The sequence below is a fragment of the Hyla sarda genome, chromosome 6, assembly GCF_029499605.1.
Source record: "Hyla sarda isolate aHylSar1 chromosome 6, aHylSar1.hap1, whole genome shotgun sequence".
NCBI classification, from domain to species: Eukaryota; Metazoa; Chordata; class Amphibia; order Anura; family Hylidae; genus Hyla; species Hyla sarda.
In genome coordinates this window covers 77096570-77115857 of record NC_079194.1, presented here as the reverse complement: position 1 = coordinate 77115857, position 19288 = coordinate 77096570, and the positions used below count along the sequence as shown (strand labels likewise).

The window sequence follows — 19288 nt, the reverse complement described above, 5'->3', positions numbered from 1 at the left end:
GTTAAACAGATTTGTAAATATCAATTAAAAAAAAATCTTAATCCTTCCAGTACTTATCAGTTTCTATTTGCTCCAGAGGAAGTTGAATAGTTCTTTTCAGTCTGACCACAATGCTCTCTGCTGACACCTCTGTCCATGTCAGGAGCTGTCCAGAGTAGGAGCAAATCCCCATAGCAAACGTCTCCTGCTCTGGAGAGGTCCTGAGATGCATAGAGGTGTCCGCAGAGACAGAGATTTTGAAAAAAATAATAATAATAATAATTATATATATATATATATATATATAAAATATATATATATATATTTAATAATAATAATAAGATATGGTTTCCACTGGAATACCCCTTTAAACATCTACCTTTTGGCAAAGTTGACAACCTTCTCTTGTTCCTAGCTTGAAGCCTGCATACACATTATTAAAAAAAAAAAAAAAAAAACATTTTGTGTGGGGGCTTCTAGTTCTCCAGACCAATAATGTTGGGAAAGGAAAGGATTGGGCATGCTGGATTTCAACTGCCCAATCCTTTTGTACGACTTACCCTTTCTCTCCCAATTCAAAGGATATGATGGTCAGGTAAAACTGAATTTTCATACGTATGAAGGGGTCAGGAGATATCACCGTCAGCCGAAGCTTTAATAAGGATATGGAAGTAAGCGCTCCATAGAATAATATTGTTTGGACCCAAAGAGTAGTGTCCAAATTGGCTGCTCACCCTGGGTGGTTGTGTAGTCACATACACAACAATGGGAAAGATGTATAGAGGTCATCTGCTGCCCTCCGGAACATATGCGGCAATGGATATTTGGCTTCAGGAGAATCCGGCTCACGGTGCTGATTGACCAAACAGGTAAGTTGGCTAGAAAAGATTTATTGACCAGAATGCAACGCGTTTCGCTGCGCATGCGCAGCGAAACGCGTTGCATTCTGGTCAATAAATCTTTTCTAGCCAACTCACCTGTTTGGTCGATCAGCGCCGTGAGCCGGATTCTCCTGAAGCCAAATATCCATTGAAGCATTAGTAAGTCCCACCGTGGTCTCTCTCTCCATTCTGGATTAACCACCAATCAGTTTTGTCCTCACTTGGCACTGTATTACAGAGGTACTCTCCCCTGTAGTAGGAAAGAATTCCTCCATAAAGACCCATATTGGAACTATTGAATCATTTTTTGAAATATTTACCCAAACTGAAAAAAAATAAAAAAAAATAAAAAAGTAAGACCTATCTTACATCAGAAAACACATACCATACATTTAAATTTTTTATTTTTATTTTAAATTCATTTGCTGGTGATAAATATATTTTTATCTAATATTTAAGAAAAGAAGAAGGACAAACTTTCCTAAGAAATAAGTAGTAAAAAAAATCTTCTGAAATGTTAAAATGTATTTCTAAACGATTGAAACATTGCACATTGTTCCCAGTCTTGAAATGTTCTGTGGGTCAACCAACCAAAGAGTTATAAAAATTCGGGAATGACAAAGTGATGAGCCAGTTGTCTGTCTGGCAAGAAAGAATAAAACGTATCAAGATATCAAATAGATTTTTTTTTATCTTCAAGTTTTAAAAATTTTAGAAAAACATGCAAAAAGTGCAGGTGGTCCTACATGTAGAATTTGTGGCCATCTGCCAAGTTGTAGGAATACTTAATCGTATTAAAAACATGGAATCATATTCGAGAATCATCTAGGGTTCTGAACGTCTCACAGCAGCCCATAGACTACAAGGCATTTGGTGCGGTTAATATACAAAAAAGTTACAGTGCACAGGTCTTTGGACCAACAGAATCTACACAATTCACTTATGTGGAAACCAGTTCCACAACTTCTTCCAATGTTGCTCCCCTTCATTGTCATCTGCATAATTTAAAAAGTTTCGGGTAGCAAACTGCTCAGAGAGAGAAAAAATAAAAAATAAAAATAAAAAAAGTTGAGAAAAAAAAAATTGGAGACAAATTTATGGCAGAGTTATGCAGCCAGTGGTGCCGATCTGATGGTGAACTAGTGCCTCCATAATGCAACAGGAGGTGTAGCCCAACTGATGCCCCCACAAGCTGCCAATGGAATCTACGGTCATACTAATCGCAGGCAATTTCAATGAATTAACTACCTAATAGATATTAGAAATAAAACAGTCATCAACAAGCACAGCTCCAGGAGTCTCCAGCCATGTCTTTGCTGTCAAGTTTTATGCTGTCTGTGGAGCCTTCACTGAAGACCGGGCCCCCGTGCCTCATCATCAGCTCACTGGCCATCTTCACAAAAGCTTCTTCCACGTTACTGGAATCCTTGGCAGAGGTTTCAAAAGCGTCGATGATGTCATAATGTTTGGCCATGGTTTCAGCTTCTGCCAACTGGACTTCTCGAAAGTCCTGCATGTCTGACTTGTTTCCTGTGGGGGTAGAGAGGGAAAAGTGCAGTTAGGGAGGGATTTAATAGGTCCAATGCTGTATTGAGTAGACAAAGGTTGTTGACACATGGTAATATCAGACATAATGGAGATAATCAGGTTATGAACACTGGTCTAGGTAAATAATCATATTTCCTCAAGGACCATCATCAGGTTACAATTTAAGGGTACAGACATACAATTTCCCACATAAATTGTGCCACCACTGGCCAACATATGCAGGCCTGAGCTACAAGTACTGCACAGCCCTCCCCCGTAATCTAGGGATCGCCCTGCCCTCTACCTCCCTACTCCAGGGACCGCCCTGCCCTCTACCTCCCTACTCCAGGGACTGCCCTGCCCTCTACCTCCCTACTCCAGGGACCGCCCTGCCCTCTACCTCCCTACTCCAGGGACCGCACTGCCCTCTACCTCCCTACTCCAGGGACCGCACTGCCCTCTACCTCCCTACTCCAGGGACCGCACTGCCCTCTACCTCCCCACTCCAGGGACCGCACTGCCCTCTACCTCCCTACTCCAGGGACCGCACTGCCCTCTACCTCCCTACTCCAGGGACCGCACTGCCCTCTACCTCACTACTCCAGGGACCGCACTGCCCTCTACCTCCCTACTCCAGGGACCGCACTGCCCTCTACCTCCCTACTCCAGGGACCGCACTGCCCTCTACCTCCCTACTCCAGGGACCGCACTGCCCTCTACCTCCCTACTCCAGGGACCGCACTGCCCTCTACCTCCCTACTCCAGGGACCGCACTCCACTCAATTTGTACTCCATGCACTGCACCTGTATTGGGATAAGCTGCTCCTTTCAATATAAAGTCAGGGTGGCTCCCTCTCAAACTAAAACAAAACCCTACTCTGTACAAGAAACCCAAAGCCGCCCCTGTCCTCAACTCAGAGATTCACCAACTTCTATCAGCTCTTTACCACTGTAACCTGTAAGCCCCCAAAACTAGGAATAAAATGAATAAAGTCAGTCATAAATTACAATGGGGGTAGATTTATCAAAACCCAGATACTGCCTAGAAGCCGCTCAGCCCTTACAACGTGCTCACGTGTCACATTTTGTTGTCGATAGCTGAAGGACACTTCTTACATCACGATACACTGCAGGCCTTACAAGTAACACGGATTCTATTCCTATGGGGTACAGGGTAGTGTTTCGGATAAATGGGAGTTAGTAATTCTTTGCCGGTTTACCAGAGATCTCCCATTCCTTGTAGTTTTCGCAGCAGCGGATGAAACACAGAACTGAACTGTACAAGCTTAGGGACTGTATGAGAATTGACTACACCGTAGAGCTGCAACAATTAATCGATTAAAACAGATAATGGAATTGTTGTCGTCGATTTTAAACATCAATTAATTGGTCGTTAGGGGGTGTGGCCTAACAACAATAGTCCTATTTTTGCTGCCTTTTAGCCCCTCAGTCTGCCCCTACATGTCCCCCTCTTTCTCATCTTGCCCTCGGTCTCCCCTTACCCTCCGGTGCCCTTTTGAAGATGCTGCTGGCCTGTGATATCTGCGGCACTGACACTGCGGCCTGGAGCGCTGTCATGTAGTCGGCTCCGCCTCCTTGTCCTCAGCACCTCCAGTGCCTAGAAGCCTCCTGACAACCCTATCCAGCCAGACGCTCCATCTCCATCCTCCCTGGTGCAGGATAACGGCCATAACTAAGGTCTGTGATCTGCTCCTTCCCTCCTGCAGTGAGGCTCCTAGGTTAACCCTTCAGGTGCTGTCCCCTTTCTTTCCCGCCTTCCCGTTAAACCTTCCATGGTCCCCTAATCCCATTTTATCCGATTAATTCTACCAATAATCCGCTTACTAATCCATTTTAGAAATAATCGTTAGTTGCAGCTATACTACACTGGCTACCTTCTTCCAGAAACAGCACCCGTTTTGGTCTGTCCATGGGATGCATTTGGTATTGCAGCTCAGCTACAGTAAAGTTAATAAGGGCTCTATTATTTGTTGACCAAATTGCCAATACTGCCCTGTGTAATAGGCCCAGGGATTAGCAAGCGCTCGCTCGTCGGTTGATTGCATCATTCTTGCTGGTTATAAAGCTATCAAATGATGAAAGTAGAGGGCCTTGTGAACGATTCATGAACACAAAATCCATCTATTATTTGTAACGTCCTGCCTGCACCATAGTTTAGCAGTTTAAAGACTTTTTAAATATGATTGGCACTCATTTAAAGGAATGGGTCAGGCCATCAAAGAAGGGCTCTGAGGCGGAGCTGCAAGCCAAGGCACAACCTATAAAGAAGAGAGGTGCCGATTCTAGAACACCAGTTTACCATAAAGAGCAGTTCTGGAAACATTACCTAGAAAACTATTACTTTCTAAGTCTTTCTGACCATAACCCTTGCTTTAGAGACTGTGGGGGACATGTATCATTATTTGTGTATGGTAGAAGCATTTTACCCCCTTTCTAAATTATGTGCAGAAGCGCTAAATTTATCAATCAAGTGCAATGAGCTTCATAAATTGCGGGTAAATATAGTAATCTCCTCAATCCACTCTTTGGAAAATAGAATCGATGATTTAGAGCATCTTGCTACGTTAAGTCCAAGATGGCTTATACTTGCGCAAAAAAACCAGCTCTTGCGGCAAAATTTTTGGTGTAAAAAAAAAGTACGCAGTTAATAAATCCATGTGTACTATAGATGTCACTCCAAGGTACCCTGATTCAGCCACATCTGGAGGACATGCTCTACCAAAATGTGCGCAAAAAAATTGAGCAAAAAAAGGGCTTGCGCAAAATTTTGCGCAAAAAAATACACACAAAACAGGGGTAAAATCTTTGATACATGTCCCCCTGTAAGCCTATTGCAGCATCTCTACTCCAGCCTATCCTGTGTGGCCCCAGGAATCTGACAGGTGGCCCCAGGGCACAAAGCAGGTTGTAATCTCAGTCTGGAGCCACAGGAGGAAGACACCAAAAGGGATCAATCAGGCAGGTGATCTGGTGTTGTCTGAACACATCTATGTAAGTAGATGATCCCAATTATCCCAGATAATGATATCCAAAGGATTGGGCTCTAAAGCTATTCATCCTTAAAGGGGTACTCTGCCCCTAGACATCTTATCCCCTATCCTAAGTATAGGGGACAAGAGGTCTGATTGTGGGGTTCGGCGACAGCCCTGTGTGTTCAGCGAGGTTTGGAGTTGGGGGCCGTGCGTAAGTCACACAGAAGCACATCCCTGCTTTAAAAACCTTACTGAACACACAGGGCTGCCGCCAGAGAACATGCAGCATATCTCCTACTGCATGAAAAACGCTGTGTAAGCACTATGTGGGACATTAGCCTTCGGGTACGTTCACATCTGCGTATTTTCTGCTGTAGCACAATTTGCAACCCATTGAAGTCAATGAGCAGCAGCAAAAATATGTACGTGTGAACGTACCCTTGGGGTGAAGGCAGTGATTGTGAAACACTGATTCATGCCCAAGGTAACACAATGCAATACCAGTGGAGATGTAGTGTATATATGTCCATTACATGCTGTCCTGAATCACACATTTTAGTTTGAAAATCTGTGCACACACACACACACACACACTCTATCTGAATTAAAAAATACCTAATGCCCTACACGTCTGCTTTGTCCAGTGACATTTCCCTCCGATGCTGTTGAAAAGGCACCAGTGGGAAACCAATTGTAGTACTGATCCCATTCAGTTCAATCCCATCTATCCGGCATATTGCTGAGTTCCCTTGTTTGGGATGCACAATAATAGACGCCGGATCAGAAACTGATGCACTTTTGTCATCAGTTGGCGCCAGTTTAGTCTGAGCCAGATGCCGGACATATGTGAATCCAGTCTTAGGGTGGCAATACTTGTCAGATGACAATCCCAACCTTCCCATGCACACTCAATACATCCGAGTGTGCATGTGTTCTTAATGAGAGATGGGTAAGGAGCTAACAGACACATCTGCTGCTGTTTTATGTTGAAGTCTATTAGCTTGATCCTTCTCTATCCCGACATCTGCCATCAGAAGCCGAGCTCGCCCCCCCCTCTCCATTCATATTAAATGATCAGCCAGTCCAGCTATAAATCAGTGGGTTGGGCTGATATTAATCTAATGTATACAGAAAAATCTAAAGAACCCTGAGGCTCATGCCCTTTTCTGAATGAGGATTGGGAGTACAGATATACCCACATTAGCTATTTCTAGAATAAAATACGTTTTGGACAACCTCTTTACCTTGTAAAACAACGACAAATGGTAGACTGTTTTATCTTCTAATCTTAGTCAATGAATAACCTGATACATAAATAGGGTTTCAGCAGTATTGACAGAACTATCTGGATGTGCTGTATAACAGGACAGATGGGTGACGCAGGTGACAGTCCTCACTCTACAGTCTAGGGAGGACAGGTGTAAATGGACGAATGGATTAGAGGGTACAGAAAATGCTTTCCTATTAGGTCTGCATGGACAACACCTCTGATCTGCACACAAGAGCCCGAGCTACTGATCTTTGTACTAAAATAGCACTAAGTAATCAGTACTATCGGCGCTCTACTTGTACAGCCTGTACAAGAAGCTTGATGATCTTATGGCACAGAGATAAGCTGGAGACCTCCGGCCACCATCTTAACCCATCGAGCTGCAGGGCTCCAATGGCAACGTGAACATTTTCCTACTTTAGATGCCGTGATCGGCATTGATCAAGGCATCCAAAGGGTTAATGGCAGACATCAGCTGGATCGTAAATGCACAGCGCTGCACGCCAAGGTGCAGGCAGAAGAGCTGTATATTAAAGGTGGCCATACACTTTCAATTACTGTTTGCCCATAAACACGATTGACACTACCAAATGTTCACATTTCCTCCATGGGGAGGGGTTAGCCAGCTTATCTCCCCCAGGACAATAGGGTCAGGTGGGGAAAATCCAATACGACCAACCCTTCTCTGTCCTGACATCATCTGTTGGTGGAGAGTAGAGATGAGCGAACTTACAGTAAATTTGATTAGTCACGAACTTCTCGGCTCGGCAGTTGATGACTTATCCTGCATAAATTTGTTCAGCTTTCAGGTGCTCCCGTGGTCTGGAAAAGGTGGATACATTCCTAGGAAAGAGTCTCCTAGGACTGTATCCACCTTTTCCAGCCCACGGGAGCACCTGAAAGCTGAACGAATTTATGCAGGATAAGTCATCAACTGCCGAGCCGAGAAGTTCGTGACGAATCGAATTTACTGTAAGTTCGCTCATCTCTAGTGGAGAGTCAAGAGGCTGCCATACATTTTAGGCTGGGTGCACACCACCTTTTGGCAATACAGTTCCCGTATCAGGCTTTTGATTAAAAAAACGGATTCCTCAAAACCTCACTAAAATGTATCAACACGTGTACAAATTTTAATCCATATACGGTTTGAAAAATGATGTCCGGTTGCATCCGTATTTTAAGAAAAAAAACATATAAGTTTTTAACTTTTCATTCCATTATGAATAAAGTTTCTCTTGTTTGATTAAAATTCGAAGAAAAAAAAACTGTGGAAAGTCAAAGACCGTATGATGAAAACCGGATGGTACCGTACGCACATATGGTTTTGTACAGTTCCTATTGACTCCCATGTTAAAAAAAAAAAAGTATGTTTCAATACGGTTTTTCACCCGGATCAAAAACCGTGGTAGGCTACAGTTTTGGGTACCGGGAAAAAAGCTGACAAAACCGTACAGGATGCAAAACGGACACAACCGGATACATCGCTTGGCATAGGTTTTCAATGGAGAGTCAATGCATACGGTTTTCAATAAGGTTCCGTGCGGTTTTCAAATTGAAAACGTATACAGGAACTGTACTGCAAAAACATGGTGTGAACCCAGTCTTAGACAGGCAGCTAACTTTAGTCTAAGGCAGTGTTTACCAACCAGAGTGCCTCCAGCTGTTGCAAAACTACAACTCCCAGCATGCCTGGACAGCCAACGGCTGTCCAGGCATGCTGGGAGTTGTAGTTTTGCAACAGCTGGAGGCACCCTGGTTGGGAAACCCTGGTCTAAGGTGTATGGGTACCTCTAGTGTTCTAAGCAACCAATCAGAATTAATATTTATTTCCTAAATTGCCCTGGAAAACACAAACAAGAAATCTGATTGGTTCGTACAAACATTTTCTCTCTTATTCCTCTATGGCGCACTCCTCCTGCCCATGACAACCATGTATCTGTGTCATAAGAAAGGTGTGTTTGTTTGTAGAGGAATAAGGAACCGTGTGGCAGTGCCCTGTACGGTCTTGTTTCATGTACTGTTTACATAAAGCAAATGATATAAATAGCGCACCAATAAGCAGCTGCACAATGTTGGAGCCGGCGTACTTCCTGACATCCTCTATCCAGCGAGGAACGGATTCAAACGACTTCCTCTTGGTGATGTCGTAAGCGATGATGGCGCCGTTGGCGCTTCTGTAATAACTCTGCGTTATGGTCCGAAAGCGTTCCTGTCCAGCAGTGTCCCAGATCTGCAGCTGGTAGAGAAAGAAGAAAAAAAACAAAAAATATAATAATTATAATAATAAAAATATAATAATTATAATAAATTATTATTATAATTACAATATTATTATATTTTTTTATTAGAATTATAATAATATTTTATAATTATTATATTTATAATAAAAATATAATTCTAATAAAATATAATAATAATAATAATAAATATAATAATTCTAATTAGAGATGAGCGAATTTACAGTAAATTCGATTCGTCACGAACTTCTCGGCTCGGCAGTTGATGACTTATCCTGCATAAATGAGTTCAGCTTTCAGGTGCTCCCGTGGGCTGGAAAATGTGGATACAGTCCTAGGAGACTCTTTCCTAGGACTGTATCCACCTTTTCCAGCCCACCGGAGCACCAGAAAGCTGAACTCATTTATGCAGGATAAGTCATCAACTGCCGAGCCGAGAAGTTCGTGACGAATCGAATTTACTGTAAATTCGCTCATCTCTACTTCTAATAATTATAATAATAATTATAATAATAATAAAAATATAATAATTATAAAAATATAATAATAATAATTATAAAAATATAATAAAAATATAATATGTGACATATTCGAAGTGTTATAAACTTCTAAGGCTGCATTGATAACATTTACTCCAGCTATTCTCGATTCTAAAATAACGTGCTTCACAATACCGGAGACTGGCAGTGTGAATCCCGTTATTTTAGGATCGAGAATAGCTGGAGTAAAAATAGTGCTTGCTTTTTCTTTTTATCCCACTCTTCTCTTTGACCCCAGTGACTATAATGGGGTCCATTGGGAGCCGTTATTGGCCGTTATGACCCGTCAAAATTATGGACGTCAAACTGGAGAAAAAATAAAAAAGGAGTGTGACGGCTGAAATTGACGGAATATACCGGCAGTGTGAAATGGGCCTAATCCAGTTTTCCCCAACCTGTTGCAAAACTACAACTCCTAGCATACTAAAGGCTATCGTGATATGCTTTAGAGTTGTAGTTTTGCAACAGCTGGTGAGCCACAGGTGGGAGACCAGTGGTCTCCAAACTGTGTACCTCCAGATGTTGCAAAACTACAACTCCGGGCATGCTGGGAGTTGTTGTTTTGCAATAGCTGGAAGTCCAAAGTCTGGAGACCTAAGTTCTAGAACACTCTAGAACAGTGTTTCCCAACCAGGGTATCTCCAGCTGTGGCAAAACTACAACTCCCAGCATGCTCAGACAGCCAACGGCTGTCCGAGCATGCTGGGAGTTGTAGTTTTGCCACAGCTGGAGGCACCCTGGTTGGGAAACACAGCTCTAGAACACTAGACAACACTTTATGTAGACTACAAAAAAGAAAAAAAAATACCTTTAAAAGGGGTACTCCGGTGGAAAACTTATTTTTTAATCAGCTGGTGCCCGAAAGTTAAACAGATTTGTAAATTACATGCAAAAAGAAGCACTCACCGCCAAGCAGGGACAATCGAGCCTGGAGGTCGGGTGGCTGTGCCTCAGAGGCCAGAAGAAGCACGCACTAGTAAACAGCCGGCGTAGCCTCCGAGCACCACATACCAGCGCCGACGCCGAGACCCGGCATCCCGTTACAGCCACCGGACCTCAAGGCTCGATTGTCCCTGCTTTGTGGTGAGTGCATGTATATTGTATACTTTACACTATTGTACGTGCACCCTGCAGGAGACATTGTCAGAGGTCACTGAGGACCACTTCATATACATGTCAAGGTGATATTGCTCCTATGAGTGCCCTCCCTCCCCTCCTTCTTTAGATTTGTAAATTATTTCTATTAAAAAATCTTAATCCTTCCAGTACTTATTAGCTGCCGAATACTACAGAGGAAATTCTTTTTTTTTTTTTTTTTGGAACACAGTGCTCTCTGCTGACATCTCTGTCCATTTTAGGAACTGTCCAGAGCAGCTTATATTTGCTATGGGGATTTTCTCCTACTCTGGACAGTTCTTAAAATGGACAGAGGTGTCAGCAGAGAGCACTGTGGTCATGATGTCAGCAGAGAGCTCTGTGCTCCAAAAAGAAAAGAATTTCCTCTGTAGTATTCACCAGCTAATAAGTACTAGAAGGATTAAGATTTTTAAATAGAAGTAATTTACAAATCTGTTTAACTTTCTGGCACCAGCTGATTAAAAAAAAAAAAAAAAAAAAAAAACAACATGTCTATAATACAGGACAGTAAGAAAATCTCCTGATATAGTGCCACTCACAGGACCCCCACAACAGTAACACTGCCAAATACATTGAGGGGGGATATGCCTGGGTAATAGAACGTAACCGTGATGCATGCCAGCAGGAATGGGCATGGGCACCAATTCCAGTTCATGTTGTCCATATACACCACTGCTTGCTTTTGAAAAACATGTTGGTGCTACTCTCCTGCATTAAAGGGTTACTCCAACATTGGTGACATCACTCAGGGGGCTGGGCTAGAGCTAGAGACAAGACCCAGCCAAGTCTCCTAAGACAACAGAGGATGATGCATCGTATTGGGAAGACAACATCACACTGACAATGAAAGGACTACACAACTTCCTGTAAGCAATCGATGGCTTGTCCTCAGGATAGGCCATTAATACCAGTTTTCAGTCCAGTCACAAAACCGGATACGGGGCAAAAATGAGCCGACCGGAGTCCCTATCTGACGCCGGTAGGCTCATTCAAATGAATAAGATGTGGGCCAGGTCCCTGGGAATACACCTGGATCCGGTCACCGTATTGAACAATGGTGGTGTGAATGCTCCCATATAGACGGCTCCATATATTTGTAGAGGCCATGCTGGAAGCTGAGCTGCAGTGAGCAAAAATTGTCTGGAATTGCCCATAGCAACCAATCACAGGTCGGCTTTCATTGCTTAAAGGGAACCAATCATCAGATTTTACCCTATATAATGCTTGGCAAAGCGCTATATAGGGTAAAATCTTTATTTTCACCATTCCCGGGGGACGCTCCTGCCCCCAGGGATGGTGAAGATATGAAGTTATAAACTAGTCGCCACCTCCGTAAGTAGTCACCTGGGCAGGGAGCTCTTCTCACCTACTCCCGTTCTTCGGCCGGGAGCGACGCCCCCTCCGCTTGATTGATGGGCCGCGTCATTGTTCCGCTCACTGAACAGACAAAGCAGAGCGATGACGCGGCCCATCAATCAAGCGGAGGGGGCGTCGCTGCCGGCCGAAGAACGAGAGTAGATGAGAAGAGTTCCCCGCCCAGGTGACTACTTACGGCGGCGGCGGTGACTAGTTTATATCTTCATATCTTCACCATCCCTGGGGGCAGGAGCATCCCCCCGGGAATGGTGAAAATAAAGATTTTACCCTATATAACGCTTTGCCAAGCGTTATATAGGGTAAAATCTGATGATTGGTTCCCTTTAAATTGCCGTGGTGAAATGAAAGCTGAGCTGTGATTGGTTGCTGTGGGCAAACCTGACAGTTTTGGTTTCAGACAAGGAGGATGGTTCCAAGATGGCTGCCAATAGACACATTCCTGATGTCACATTAAGAAGAAGGACTGAGGTAACGGAGGAGACAATACAATGGTTTTTATACACTATTGGCGTCTTGATCTGGCAAATGGGGGTGGGTTAGGGTTGATTGAACTATCCTATATTTTTAGTTGAATTAAGTAACATGCGTATCAAGCTATATATATTATATACACACACACATATATATATATATATATATATATGATACATACACATTCAACCATTGTATGAATAATATATTACGACATTCTGAAGGTTTATATTCTAACAATAGTGATATACGAGCCTATATACAAGGCTGGTCTGTTTGTTCCACCTGTGATGTGGCGTCTCATTTCTGAACACTGACCCACATTACTGGCACAGGGTTACGTGTTACAGGAAAGTTGCGTAATTGTTGGTTCATGCAACTTCCAGCTGTTGTAACCCGGATGGAGCATTTGCATAATAAAAAGTCATGTTTCCCAGCAGCCCAATGGTACAACTGTGTTACCTGGAAAATATACAGCTAGTCACACAAGTTTATTCCAAATGTACCTGCGGTACATAACTATAACAGGAGGGGATTAATCTTGTGTGTGTTTTAGACACTTCTTATACCAAGTGACAGTGCTGAAAAGCCCCTAGTATGGCCGATGCTGAGAGGAACTTTAACCCCTTAAGCACCAAGCCCATTTTGACCTTAAAGGGGTACTCTGCCCCTAGACATCTTATCCCCTATCCAAAGGATAGGGGATAAGATGTCTGATCGCGGGGGTCCTGCTGCTGGGGACCCCCGAGATCTCTGCTGCAGCACCCCGCTGTCATTACTGTGCAGAGCAAACTCGCTCTGTGCGTAATGATGGGCGATACAGAGCATCATGACGTCACGACCCCGCCCCTTGTAACGTCACGGACCACCCCGTTAATGCAAGTCTATGGGAGGGGGCTTGATGGCCGCCACACCCCCTCCCATAGACTTGTATTGAGGGGGTGGAGCCGTGACGTCACGGTGCTTCGGCCCCTGTATCGCCCGTCATTATGTACAAAGCGAGATTGCTCTGTGCAGTAATGACAGCCGGGTGCTGCAGCCGAGATCCCGGGGGTCCCCAGCGGCAGGACCCCCGCAATCAGACATCTTATCGATGTTTAGGGGCAGAGTACCCCTTTAAGGACAAGGACAATTTAGTTTTTGTTACACTTTAGTTTTTTCCTCCTCCCCTTCTAAAAATCATACCTCTTTCAATTTTGTGCCTACAGGACTTGTTTTTTGTGTCACCAATTGTACTTTGTAATGACATTATTTCGTAACAAAATCTATCAATCAAAATTTAAATTATGGTGTGAAATAAAAAACAAAAACGCTATTTTGTAAGTTTTGGGGGCTTCCGTTTTGGTAAAATGACATCTTATCTTTATTCTGTAGGTCTATACAATTACAAAAATACCCAATTTATGTAGGTTCTTTTATTTTACTACTTTAACCCCTTAAGGACACATGACGTACTGGAACCTATACATCCCGTATAGGTCCCTATGGGAGCTATAACACTGCAAAAAAAAAAAGTGAAAAAAAAGTGAATAAAGATCATTTAACCCCTTCCCTATTAAAAGCTTGAATCACCCCCCCTTTTCCCATTAAAGAAAAAAAACAGTGTAAATAAAAATAAACCTATATGGTATCGCCGCATGCGGAAATTTCCGAATTATAAAAATATATTGTTACTTAAACCGCACGGTCAATGGCGTACGCGCAAAAAAATTCCAAAGTCCAAAATAGTGCATTTTTGGTCACTTTTTATATCATGAAAAAAACCAATAATTCCTATCAATGCAAAAATGGTACTGTTAAAAACTTCAGATCACGGCGCAAAAAATGAGCCCTCATACCGTCCCATACGAGGAAAAATAAAAAAAAGTTATAGGGGTCAGAAGATGACAATTTTAAACGTATTAATTTTCCTGCATGAAGTTATGATTTTTTCCAGAAGTACGACAAAATCAAACCTATATACCGTATTTATCGGGGTATACCACGCACCGGCCTATAACACGCACCCTCATTTTACCAAGGATATTTGGGTAAAAAAAGTTTTTTACCCAAATATCCATGAAAAAATGAGGGTGCGTGTGTGCGCGTGTATACCCCGATATACCCCCAGGAAAGGCAGGGGGAGAGAGGCCGTCGCTGCCCACTTCTCTCCCCCTGCCTTTCCTGGGGTCTAGAGCGCTGCTGTCGGCCCTTCTCACCCCCTGGCTATCGGCGCCGCTGCCCGTTCTGTCCCCCTGACTATTGGTGCCGGCGCCGATAGCCAGGGGGAGAGAAGCGGCGCCGACAGCCAGGGGGAGAGAAGGGGCAGCGGCACCCATTGCCGGCGCCGCTGCCTCCCCCCATCCCCGGTGGCATAATTACCTGAGTCCGGTCCGCGCTGCTCCAGGCCTCCGTCGTGCGTCCCCAGCGTTGTTGCTATGCACGGCGCGGCGCTCTGACGTCATGCGCCGCGCCGTTCAGCACATAGCAATGACGCCGGGGACGCACGACGGAGGCCTGGAGCAGCGCGGAACGGACTCAGGTAATTATGCCACCGGGGATGGGGGGAGGCAACGGGGCAGCGGCGCCGGCAATGGGTGCCACTGCCCCTTTTCTCCCCCTGGCTGTCGGCGCCGCTTCTCTCCCCCTGGCAATCGGCGCCGGCACCGATAGTCAGGGGGACAGAACGGGCAGCGGCGCCGATAACCAGGTGGTGAAAAGGGCCGACAGCAGCGCTCTAGACCCCAGGAAAGACAGGGGAGAGAAGTGGGCAGCGACGGCCTCTCTCCCCCTGCCTTTCCTGGGGGTGTATCGGCGTATAACACGCACACAGACTTTAGGCTAAAAATTTTAGCCTAAAAAGTGCGTGTTATACGCCGATAAATACGGTAAGTAGGGTATCATTTTAACCATATGGACCTACAGAATAAATATCAGGTGTCATTTTTACCGAAAAATGTACTGCGTAGAAAGGGAAGCCCCCAAAAGTTACAAAATGGCATTTTTTTTTTCAATTTTGTCTCACAATTATTTTTTTTCCGTTTCACCGTAGATTTTTGGGCATAATGACTGATGTCATTACAAAGTAGAACTGGTGGCGCAAAAAATAAGCCATCATATGGATTTTTAGGTGCAAAATTGAAAGAGTTATGATTTTTTAAAGGCAAGGAGCAAAAAACGAAAATGCAAAAACGGAAAAAAAAACGGTCCTTAAGGGGTTAAAAAAATTAAACCAAAATACACCAAAATTAATGTTTAAAATTGTCATCTTCTGACCCTTATAAAACTATTTTATTTTTCCGCATATGGGGCTATATGAAGGCAAATTTTTTGCCTAGGGATCTGTAGTTTTTATTGGTACTATTTTTATTTTGATGGGACTCCCCTATGAGGTTCCCACTGGTCAGGAGAATGAGAGCAGTCTTCCAAAAAAATAAAAATAAATAAATAAATAAAGCAAAAATATAAATTAAAATCTTTTCTTTAGGGTATGTTCACACGTGCATATTTTCTGCTGCAGATCTGCTTTTGCAGATTTTGCATCCCACTGAAGTCAATGGGCAGCAAAATCTGCAGCAGCTAATCTGCTGCAGATCTGCAGCAAAAATATGGACGTGTGACGTGTGGGTACGTTCAGACGGGCAGCATGGTGGCTCAGTGGTTAGCACTGCTGCCTTGCAGTGCTGGGGACTTGGGTTCAAATCCCACTAAGGAAAACAATAAATACAACGTTATTAAGCGCTGCGGAATCTGTAGGCGCTATATAAATTTATTATTATTATTTTCCACACGTATTATGCTGCGGATCCACCGCTGTAAGCTGCCTTTACATGTGTCTGCTCAGAGCGGTAATACGCTGCTACGAGCAGACACACTGCGATGTGCGAGTCGCCGTGCGCATGTGCATTATACTTGCACATTGCGGCAGCTCTCGGCCTAGCTCATAGAGCAGGGGGAGCGGCTGCGATGTGTGCGAGTACACCACGCATGCGCGGCGACTCGCACATCGCTTCAGTGTGTCTGCAGGCACATGTAAAGGCACCATAATGAGGTCCTTCAGCAGTGGATCCGCAGCGTAAAATACGCTGTAAATCCGTTTGTCTGAACGTACCCTTAGGGTAGAGTCCCATGTAGCGTATTTCAGACTGCACAAAATCTGATGCACAGTTGGAAATAGGCTGCGTAGAGAAGACACACAGGGCTATCTGTGGCTGTAAGGTGGCCGTTGGCTGTCCAGGCATGCTGGGAGTTGTAGTTTTGCAACAGCTGGTGAGCCACAGGTGGGAGACCAGTGGTCTCCAAGCTGTGGACCTCCAGATGTTGCAAAACTACAGCTCCCAGTCCAGGCATGCTGGGAGTTGTTGTTTTGCAATAGCTGGAAGTCCACAGTTTGGAGATCTAGGCTCTAGAAAGCCACAACACTTCTTAAAAGGGGTTATCCAGGAAAACACTTTTTTTTTATTTATTTTTTTTATATCAACTGGAGAAAGTTAAACAGATTTGTAAATGACTTCTATTAAAAATCGTAATCCTTCCAATAATTATCAGCTGCTGAAGTTGAGCTGTTGGTTTCTGTCTGGCAACAGTGCTCTCTGCTGACATCTCTGCTTGTCTCGGGAACTGCACAGAGTAGAAGAGGTTTGCTATGGGGATTTGCTTCTAAACTGGGCGGTTCCCGAGACACGTGTCATCAGAGAGCACTTATCCAGAAAAGAACAACTCAACTTCAGCAGCTCATAAGTACTGAAAGGATTAAGATTTTTTAATAGAAGTCATTTACAAATCTGTTTAACTTTCTGGAGCCAGTTGATATATATATTATATAAAAATTAAGTTTTTTTCCTGGGCACCATAATGAGGTCCTTCAGCAGGCAGGTAATGTAGACTACAAAAAAAAAAAAAAATAATAAAAAAAAAATTTAAATAACGTGGCACAGCGTTTGGATAAAGAAAAGTCAATATAATGTGGAGATACGAAGACACATCTAGCTTTGAGTCACATCTCAGGTGATATTTTTACCTCAGGCAAAACAACACAACAGTGAACATGAAAACTTGTTCTAGTGTTAAATATAAAAGTAAGAGCTGTCATGAGGGCCCAGTCACCAGGAAAAGTGCAGCGTCACAATAGGAAGTCATCGCAGAGAGACGTCACCTCACAGGCCGCCGAGCTGAGACAAAGGCCTCCAGAAACCAACCCAAAACTACAGGAAACTACAGAGATGAAAATAATTGGTCTATGGTTAATCTACCCCGAAAAAAAAAAGAAATGATAATTTATAGTTCCCTAATAAAATCCTGAACTAAATATATAATACAGCATAACATAATACATAATTCAGCATAACATCTCAATTTACATAAGGACATGTCCACAGCTTTCCTAGATTCCTGAGTGGCAAATCTACCAAGTTTATACAGAGGGTTAACCCCTCACATTCCCGGCACAGGCAGAAAAGCGATTTTTATTTTTATGGAAAGCTGGATGATAATCAATACTTTGTCATTACAGCTTCCAGGGGTTGTCATCCAACTTTTCCTAACTCCTGAATGTCAAATCTGCCCAGATACCCAGTCATTCACTTATTGCTGAAAAACTAAAAGGGATATTTTAAATCAAAACCTGTCCAGAGGAAAAGTTGCTGAGTTTCCCATAGCAACCAATCAGATCGCTTCTTTCATTTTTCAGAGGCCTTTTCAGAAATGAAAGTAGTGATCTGATTGGTTGCTATGGGCAACTCAGCTACTTTTCCTTTGGACAGGTTTTGATAAATCTCCCCCAAAGTGAATCTGACTTTAGGGAATTCTATAAAAGCTGGGTGGTGACTCCAGTGACAACTAAGGGTGCATGCACACCACGATTTTACTATACAGTTCCCGTATACGGTTTCAAGTTAAAAACCGTACGGAACAGTATAGAAAACCGTATGCATTGACGTAACATAGTAAACCGTATGTCAAACGCATCGTCCGGTTTAGTCCGTTTCACATCCTATACGGTTTTGTCCGTTTTTTTTTACCCGTACCCAAAACCGTAGTCTACCACGTTTTTTTGGTTCCGGGTGAAAAACCGTATTAAACTATATATTTTTTTATTTTTTTAACATGGGAGTCAATGGGAACCGTACAGAACTGTATGTGCGTCCGGTTCCATCCGGTTTTTGACTTTGCAGTTTTTTTTTCTTGGAATTTCAATCAAACAAGTGAAACTTTATTCAAAATGGAGTGAAAAGTTAAAAACATATGTTTTTTTTTTTTTTTTTTTTTAAACATGCAACCGGACATAATTTTTCAAACCGTAGAGTTTTTGACCGTATACGGGTTGAAATTTGTACACACGTTTTGATACAGTTTAGTCAGGTTTTGAGGAATTTGTTTTTCATCTAAAACCTGATATGGGAACTGTATTGCAAAAACGTGGTGTGCATGCACCCTTATACAGTATTTCTATTCAAAAACTTCTTTTTCAGAGGTCAAATGTCATCCAAATGAATGGAGAAAAAGTGCACACGCTTACCACCGCTCCATACACATAGAGTTTGGTGCTCAGCAATCTTCTAAAGTCCCATAGAGCGTGAAGAGAGCGTAGACCGAGCATGCATGCTAGGGTGACATTTGACCTTCTTTCTCATGATTGATAGGAGTCCTAGCAGTCAGACCCCCACCAGTTATTCCCTATCCACATAACTTTTAATCTTGGGATAACCCCTTTAATACAGAATCATAGCCTTTTATTGGAGCATTGTACTTTTTTTCACAAAAGGGCAGTAAGACCGGTGCAAAAAAAAAAAAATAAACACAACAACACAAAACAAACAAAACACAAACAAACAAAAAAAAAATACTGTGTTTCACGATTTTTTTCCAGCCCCCCCCCCCCCCCATCTCTGACGCCGAT

At 43.2% G+C, this 19288-nt stretch overlaps 1 protein-coding gene across 1 annotated transcript in view; it reads right to left on the bottom strand.

The window, feature by feature from the left end:
- Positions 1-1263: 1263 nt before the first annotated feature.
- RAB43 (RAB43, member RAS oncogene family) overlaps positions 1264-19288 on the bottom strand; it is a 28986-nt gene continuing 10961 nt past the window's right edge. Inside the window, exons 3-4 of the mRNA XM_056524216.1 lie at positions 8703-8886; positions 1264-2390 (exon numbers count right to left, since the gene is read on the bottom strand). Of these exons, the coding sequence (XP_056380191.1) occupies positions 2137-2390; positions 8703-8886 (438 nt within the window). The 3' untranslated portion in view covers positions 1264-2136. The remainder of the gene's footprint in view (positions 2391-8702; positions 8887-19288) is intronic.